The sequence below is a fragment of the Vitis vinifera genome, chromosome 7 (genome assembly GCF_030704535.1).
Source record: "Vitis vinifera cultivar Pinot Noir 40024 chromosome 7, ASM3070453v1".
Taxonomy (NCBI): Eukaryota; Viridiplantae; Streptophyta; class Magnoliopsida; order Vitales; family Vitaceae; genus Vitis; species Vitis vinifera.
In genome coordinates this window covers 21,160,712-21,169,662 of record NC_081811.1, presented here as the reverse complement: position 1 = coordinate 21,169,662, position 8,951 = coordinate 21,160,712, and the positions used below count along the sequence as shown (strand labels likewise).

Sequence of the window (8,951 nt, the reverse complement as noted above, 5' to 3'; positions counted from 1 at the left end):
ATTCTTGAGGAGACTTATCTTAGCTCAACCAACTTTTTTTTTGTTGATAATTTTGTCAATAAAAATGTAATTAAAAAATATTATTATTATTTTTAAATTTTGAAAAATAATAAAAATACAAGTGCATGGAAAGTGATTGCTCAAAGCTTTTGAAAACGTGAGAGATGAGATTTTATTATTAATTCCATCTTGTTTTTTAGTATCAAAACAGGAGGTTCGAAAAGGAAGGCAGTGAGAAACAGGCATTTGTACGCATGACAGTACATGCTGGCATGCTGCTGCCTCCACATCCACATTCACACATATAAATACCCATTTGCTCTCCACTTTCCCTCCCCCATTCTCAGCCTCAATCTCAACCTTTCTCTCTTCTGCCATCATGTTTGCTTTCTGTTGGTGGGCTTTGATGGCTCTTACTCCAAGCTCAGTTGGGGATGAAGATTCTCCACCTCCTTCTACTCCTCTCAACATCAATGGTGGTGGTGGTGGTGGAGCTAGTGGCAGTGGCAGTGGCAATGACAGTGGTGTTGTTGAAGTTGTGGGGTTGAAGCACAACCCAGGAATTTTCCTCCACTGGACTGCCGAAGAGCAGGCTATACTGGAAGATACGCTTCCCAAGTGAGACCCCCCCTTCTGTTTTTTCTTGGTTCTTGTTTGGTTTCTGAGAAAACCATACTCGTGCTTGCTTCATTCCTCTGTTTTTCTCCTATCCTTTTCTCACCAGCCAAACAGAGAATAGGGTTTTCTCCTTTTGTTGACTATTCCAAATTCTCTGTTTGCAGCGTGTATCGTTGATGCTTGATTTTCCTTTCATTTGATGCAACAATTTATCTTGCTTCTGTTTCTCTGATCAGGGGATTTTAGGGCAAGTGTGTTTGGTTTTGCATTGTTGTCTGGTTCAATGCTCTGTGATACGTCATTGTTGTCTCTTTTGTTTGTTTGTTGGTTTGCTTATGTCGTTTGTTTTTTATTTGTGGGTGGAAGAAAACGCTTCTCTTACAATATTTCTTTTATCTTTCTGTGATGAGATAATGAAATCATAAATGTGCGGTGATAGGTTCTCTGGAAGTTTCTGCTTTGTCATATGCATGTTAGGTTTGGAACCCACCCGGAACTGGTTTTGATTTCAGATTCTAATGATCTTCCCAAATTTAATTCACTTACAACGTGATTGAGAATATCTATAATGATCTTCCGGTTCCGGGCAGTGAATGTGACTGTTTCAATCAGATTTGTGCACCTTCTTTGCCTATTTGCCTATCTAAAAGTAGAAGAAGAAGGAAATTTTCCTTTTTTTTGCGTGTGGTTACCCTAATGGAAAGGCTGAAATGGGGCGATCTCCTTTTGTTATGAAAAGATATGCTGAATTGCAAGTCCTCTGCTATCTGTTTGCAAGTCTCTTTTGGCCGAGAAATCTGCTTCTTGTTCATGATTGAGTAACCTGCCTTGTAAATCCTAAGTTTTATTACTTTCAAAGAAAATGGGCATACCTCTGAGTTCCCTGCTTACTTAACCTGGTTAATCATTGTTAAGGAAAAAAAGAAAAGAAGAAAGAAATGATCATGTAAAAGCAAACAAGTAATCAAAATTGATGGTTGAATCATGGGCTTAAAATCCATTTAAACTTGCATGCAGTGGGTTCTATCTGTTGAATTACTGCCACTTATCCCAAAAGTTTAAGTTGTTAGAGAATAAACCAACAATTGATATCAACTGGGTTAATAACTTCTGGATTGACTCTTCAAACAAGTGAAGATAGGCTTTGATCCGTATGAACCATTGACACTTAATGCATATGATGATATAATCTTTTGCAGAGTTGCCTCAGACCCACCCCTCCTTCGGTATGCAAAGATTGCCATGTTGCTGAAGGACAAGACAACTCGAGATGTGGCACTGCGTGTTAGATGGATGATTGTAAGTTGTCCATGTCCCATTGATTGATTGCTTTTTGTTTATAATGTTGTTGAGGACGTATGTTTTTATTGAATTTATTGAGACCTGTAAAAGATAAACTGTGGTTTCAAAACTCAACTTGAGACTTGACCCCATAGAGTTACCTTTGGTGCAGTCCATTCCTTTTAAACCTATAAATACACTATTGAACATCTTAATCAGAATACACACTTTTAGATATTTAAAAATGAATTTAATGGGCTGTTTGTGATATTCAAAAAGCATTTGAAGATCCTAGCCACACTGCACTGCAGTGTCTTTCTGGTCATCTCTATTTTGTACAAGGCCCATAATCTTTTGCTTATGTTGCCAATAGCAAGGCCATGCTAGTGCAAAGGTCATGACAAGCTCCAGTCCCTTGCCCACACCAAGGTCATGTTGCTACTTGCTACAACTGGTCTGAAGCTGTTGTGCTTGGTTGGGGTGGTGCCATGATTGTGTCATTGCTTGAATTAGTGCGGCCTTGTTTACATGGTATACTTTGATGTCCATGGGTATTTGGGGATTTGTCATGGATGCAAATTGCCATAACCATGCCTGAAAGAAAAGGAACTAGCATCATGCCCAACTTAAAAAGTCCTATATTCTCACTGGAAGTTCATTTGTATGATTTGCTTTTCAGACTGTCAAAGAGTGACATCGTGTTCCCACCTTGCTTCTGCATTGTGGTGCCTCTCTAGTTCACTAGGCATTACACCTCCCTATTTATCTTACTTTATTTTCTTCCTATGTGCTAAAAGCTTCTTCAAATCTGAATTGTTTTGAATGATAGAAGTTTTTTTCCCTTGTTTGTGGTGGGGTCTACCAGATCTTTGTTAGTGGATTTTAAGAATCTGAGATAGAATGTGGGGCAGATTTTCAGCCTGTCCATCAACTTAAGCTTGTAGCTATTGTCTTGGTATAAATTTCATCTAATGGGGGCTTTATGTGTTAGTATGAGGCCTCTGTCTTGCTTTTGATTTTTGCTTTAACTTTGGGTTTGGCTCAAAAATACCTTTTCGATTTGTTTGTGATTGTTGGACCCTGGTACATTAGTGCTTTGATGGTTTTCCATTTTCAGACCACCAAATGCTCTATGTTATGACCCCTTACCTTTGTTTTAGTTTGCAATTCTAAGCCATTTTCTGCTCATTTTGAATGTGGATTACAGAATTATGGAATTGAGAATCTTGAGAGCTTGAATTCACATAGCTTGGTGCATTTATGTGTTTGCTGTGAGATTAAGTGTTCTTAAGAGTCATTAATTGTCATCATTTTTATGTTGCATTGTGTGTGAGGTGCACAAGATTCATCTACCTTTAAGTTTGGAGTGGAAAAAATATTAAAGAATGTTTTCTTGGTGAGTGGTTCAAATGAATTGATCCAAGAAACTGTTCTCTTCAGCATTTATTGCTTTATGTTTAGTTGTTCATTAGTGTTAGTTGGATTAGGGCTGATGCACCCTAAATTGTTGACTGAGATTTAGATTTTTATTTATGGTGTGCTTGTGATTTGCACTAGGTGGTAATGATTTTGGGTTAACTGAGGAAACCCATTGGTTTAGTGAATTAATACCAGTGAGAATACCTGGAATGATGTAGGTGAGATGCCGAACTATTGTAAATTGGGTGTTTGTAATTTGTGTTTGCTAACCTAGTGTTGTATTAATCTTGTAACTTGTGGTAATAGTGTTGTTAATTAATATTTTCATTGGTAGCTTTCGTTGAAATCACCTAGGTGTTTTTTGGTTGGACTTAGAGACCAAATCTTATTAGTTTAACTGCTAGCAAGAGTCTTATTCATCCACCCCCACAGGACCATTGCAAGCTCCCTTGGGTGCCTATTTCAGTATTCATCTTCTTAGTTTGACGATATGGCTGCATAAAAGCTTGTAGACAATTTCAAGTTTGATTCCACTACACGGAAATGCTTTGTCAAGAAATAGTTATAGCATCAAACAAATGTGAGATGGTCTTAATTGGCAGTTAGGTGTTACTTAATGCTATGCTTAACTGAGTAATACATCACTGGAATTCTACAAGAAAACATCATATACTTCTGCTTCTTGGCTGACCTAGTAGCACATCAAAATGGAAGTCATAACCTTGATACTGATAGCTAACTCGTTTACCTACAAATTGAACCTATGCTTCTATAGCCTGCCCTTTCTAGCAAGCTTGAAGAAAGCTCAGGATATCTTTGTTCATAAATAAAGTGTGATTTAAATTTTACCCATTTAATTATAAAACTCTTCATTTCACTTATAATAAAACCACATATGGCTGCAAAAGTACAATAATATACTTGTTTCCTGTTAGTATGAATTCTAATATGCAAGAGAAAGTGTGATATATATTCTATCTTTTAGGTCTCCAGAAATGCCGGACTTGTAAAATTTTATCTTTAAAACATTGGTTCATATATTCAAAGAAAGGATGATAATTGGTTTCCTGAAGAGGAAATAAATAAATAGTATTTTGAGAAAATGGAGAAATTGGGTTCATTTTCAGGAGGGAAAGTAGAAGAGAACTTTTGGATGCTTTCTTTTACATTTATCGTACCTTTAGTGTAATGATTAAAAAAGTATTTTTAGAGTTTTTTAAAGTATTTTTTTTTCAGCTATAGAAATAATAGAGTGTTGTTTATATGATATGTATTACATGCATAATATGTGTATCATATATGGCATATTTAGTGTCAGGAACTAAATGATGTAGTAAACATGTAATACTTTTGGGCCATTCTTCTATTTTCATGTGAACACATTTATCCTGTGGCTAAATATTCTTGATGACTATAGGATCATTAAATAAAGCATAGACTCTCCAAATTGGTTTTCATGGATGTTATCTTTGCATCAGGGGAGATTCATTTCTCTGTAAACTTGCCCATGGTTAACTTGTTTGTTTTTTTTTTTTTTTTTTAAATTTTACTCTCAAATTATTTCTTTTAGGGGATAATAATTAGTGCAATAGAGTACATCAGCGGGATAGAGTGAGGGGCAAATCATCCATAGACCAATAGATCGTTGCTCTATACACTTGCCTATACTTACCTCAGTTTTTTTTTTTGAATTTTTCTCTCAAATTATTGTTCTTAGGGAATAAGTAATTGTGCAATAGAGGCTGTTAGTGAGATAAAGTGTATTGGATTTTTAACTTTGAAACATGGAGTAGAAGCAAGAAATTTTAAATTACAAAGAAATTCAATTAGGCTAATCTTTTAGGCTGATTCCCATGATAAGAACAATACTAGTTAAGACTTGTCTGTTTATAAGTTAACTATTAACAACATGTTTTAAGCAGTCTGAGTGATCTTATTTTTGTAGATGCAAACAGAAAATGGCAAGAGAAGGAAAGAGGATCATACTTCAATAAGAAAAAACAAAGACAAAAAGGTATTCTGACTAAAGCTGCATGTTATCATTGATTACATTTGCAATGTGCTGCTTCACCTTTTCTGTTATAACTGATGGCTCCCTTTATACTGAACTCTGTAACTATCATTTATGTCTGCTTGTCTGTGTGTGCATATATATGTGTGTGTGTGTGTGTGTGTGTGTGTTTATTTGAGGGTCTCTAGTGGCAGGAGGGATGATTCATCTTGAGATTAATAATTGATTCAAGTTGCGGGGGGCTACCTCTCAGGTTTCAGTATTCAGGGTGATAGGAGACACAATCTAAAAATCTCCCATCTCTTCTTTGCTAATGATACAATTGTGTTTTGTGAGGCTAACAAAGAGCACCTAACACATTTGAGCTGGATTCTTTTGTGGTTTGAAGCAGCTTCAGGCCTAAGGATTAATTTGGACAAAAGTGAAATTATCCCAGTTGGTGTGGTGGAGGAGATTGAGGAGATGGCAGTGGAATTAGGATGTAGGGTGGGCTCACTGCCTTCTCAATACTTGGGCTTGCCATTAGGGGCTCCTAACAAAGCCCCTTCAGTTTGGGATGGGGTGGAAGAGAAAGTGAGGAGGAGACTAGCACGATGGAAACGACAATATATCTCCAAAGGGGGGAGAATCACTCTCATAAGAAGCACTTTGGCTAGCATGCCAATCTATCACATGTCTTTGTTCCGGATGCCTAAGTCAGTGGCTAGGAGATTAGATAAAGTTCAAAGAGATTTCCTTTGGGGAGGGGGAAGTGTGGAAAGGAAAGCTCATCTAATCAAGTGGGAGGCGATTTGTGAGGATAAGAGCAAGGGAGGACTAGGCTTAAGAAAGCTAATGCTCTTGAACAAAGCTTTGCTTGGTAAATGGATCTAGAGATTTGCTTATGATAAAGATAATCTTTGGAAGCAAGTGATAACGGCGAAATATGGGCAAGAAGGTCATGGTTGGAGAGCAAAGAGGGCTTATGGGGCGTTCGGAGTAGGGGTGTGGAAGGAAATCTGGAAGGAAACTGATTGGTGCTGGGATAACATGGGGTTAATAGTTGGGAAGGGAAGCAAAATCAATTTTTGGATTGATGTTTGGTGTAATGGTACAAGGCTGTCCCAAAATTTCCCCCACCTATTTGCTATGGCTTCTCATAGGAATGCTACGGTGGAGGAGATGTGGGATCATAATTTCGGTCAAGGGGGGTGGAATCTAAGATTTTTGAGGGACTTTAACGATTGGGAGATGCATATGATAGGGAACTTGCTACATGTTCTGAGGGATTACAAGCCCTCTGTGAAGGAAGATTCAGTTTGTTGGAAGGGAGGAAGGAATGGCAAATTTAGGGTCAAAGAAGCTTATAGATTGGTGGCTAGACCCAATGATATTGTTTTTCCATCAAGATGCATTTGGGTGGATTCAGTACCAACCAAGGTTGCATTCTATGCTTGGGAGGCTACATGGGGGAGGGTGCTCACTCTTGATAGACTTCAGAAAAGAGGATGTCAGCTTCCTAATTGTTGTTTTCTATGTGGTTGTGAAGAAGAAACTGTAAATCATATTCTTATTCATTGTATAGTGGTCAGAGTTCTGTGGGATATTGTTCTTGGGTTATTAGGTGTGCAGTGGGTCTTTCCAGAAACTGTAAAGGAGGTCTTAACTAGCTGGAGGGGCCCTTTTGTAGGAAAGAAAAGGAAAAAGATATGGAAATCCATACCGTTGTGTATTTTTTGGACGGTTTGGAAGGAAAGAAATAGGCTAGCTTTTAGGGGGGGAGTGTTAGATATCCAAAAGCTTAAGAATTCTTTTGTTTGTAGTTTGTGGAGCTGGGCTAGATTGTATATTGGTGAGGAGCGTATGTCCCTTATAGGGTTCTTGGAATGGTTAACGTCCAATTAAGGGGTGGTGAGCCTTGTTGATCTTATGTTTTGCTTTGAGAGGGGGTAGTTGCTTTGTATACCCCCTGTATACTTGTAACTTTCCGCCTCTTCATTAATATATCTTGCTTTACTTATCAAAAAAAAAAAAAAATTGATTCAAGTAGAGTTCCTGGTTCTTTTTTCGTTTTTCCATTTTTTTTCCACTCAGTTTTAGCATCACATCAAAATATCCTTTAGAAATTTCTATATCGTGAAATTTGTTTGAAATATTTGATGTTTTGATAGAAAGGGTGTGAATTTGTGAAAGAAATATGAAAAAGTAATTCATTCCTTAGGAAAAAAAATATTACAAGATGTATAGAACACAACAGTTGACATGTAGAGCACTAAACTAGGAAAATATCCTAACCTCTATACATTGAAGATATAAATCAATGGAATGATACAACCAGAAATATATAGCTAATTTACTGAAATTAATTACCTATTCTATAAAGTAATTTCCTATTCTAGCACTTCCCCTCAAGTTAATGCAAAGATATTTTGCATTCCAAGCTTGCTAATTATTTATTGAAAGTTTGCATAGGATAATCCTTTTGTGTGCACATCTACAAGCTGGTTGGAGGATGAAATATATGGAGTGCAACCTTGTCCGGACTTGAGCTTTTCTTTTATAAAATGTCTATCAATCTCCATGTGCTTGGTCTAGTCATGTTGAACTAGGTTGTGTGCTATGTTTATAGCCACTTTAGTGTCACTATAAAGCATTATCGAACTCTTTACTCTACTTGCAAATCTAAGAGTATTATCTTCAAATTGAGTAGTTCACACATCCTCTGTGCCATTGCCCTGAACTTTGCCTTTGCATCAGAATGAGTCACTGTCAGTTGTTTCTTGCTTCTCCAAGTAACCAAATTCCCTCCTAAGAAGATGCAATACCAGGCAGTTGATCTTTGTTTGAAATGAAGCCAACCAATCAACATTTGTATATACTTCTAACTTAAGCTCCCCATCTTTCTAAAACAAGAGGCCTTTCCCTGGAGGTCCTTTCAAGTATCTAACAATTTTGTAACTAGCTTCAAGATGTAGTTTAAAAGGAGCATGCATAAATTGACTCACTGCACTCACAACATAAGCTATATCTAGTCTTATGTGTAATAGGCAAATAATCTTCCCAACCATTCTCTAATACATACCTTGATCAACAGGTTCTTCCTTCTCTTGTTTTTCACCTAGCCCGTGATTAGCCTCAATTAGAGTGTTAATGGGATTGCTATTTTCCATACCCATTTCTTGAAGGAGATCTTAAGTGTATTTCTATTGGGAGAAAAAATAAATTCTCCATTGAGATCTAACCACAATTCAATTCCCAAAATGTATCTCGAAATTCCAAGATATTTGATTTCAAATTCTTTTGCCAGATAGACCTTCAATCCTAACTTCTTCTCATTGTCATCACTTGTTACTATAATGTCATCTATATGCACAATTAGGGCAATAACTCTCCCAATTGAGGATTGTTTTATGAATAAGGTGTGATTGCCTTGACTTTGGGAATAGCTTATGTCAAGCATAGATTTGGTAAACCTTTCAATTCGTAGGGTGATTTTTTTCAATCTACATACCTTGCTCTTTTGTCCTTTCTCCTTGTATCCTGATGGTATGTCCATATAATCTTAACAAAGATGAAAATTATTTACATAGCTATACACGTTTCCTTCTTATAGGAAAGTCTAATGCACAAAATTCTAATTACT

General features: G+C 36.9%; 1 protein-coding gene across 6 annotated transcripts in view; it reads left to right on the top strand.

Moving 5' to 3' along the window:
- Nucleotides 1-236: 236 nt before the first annotated feature.
- The window catches only part of LOC100852665 (uncharacterized), a 36,307-nt gene continuing 27,592 nt past the window's right edge, over nt 237-8,951 (top strand). For 3 of the 6 annotated variants that reach the window (XM_059738305.1, XM_010647775.3, XM_059738307.1), the window contains exons 1-3: nt 237-618; nt 1,818-1,917; nt 5,264-5,332. In XM_059738305.1, the coding sequence (XP_059594288.1) occupies nt 380-618; nt 1,818-1,917; nt 5,264-5,332 (408 nt within the window). In that variant the 5' untranslated portion in view covers nt 237-379. Of the gene's footprint in view, nt 619-1,021; nt 1,096-1,213; nt 1,437-1,817; nt 1,918-5,263; nt 5,333-8,951 lie in introns of those variants that run through there. The other 3 variants (XM_059738309.1, XM_059738308.1, XM_059738306.1) reach the window with 3 other exon arrangements.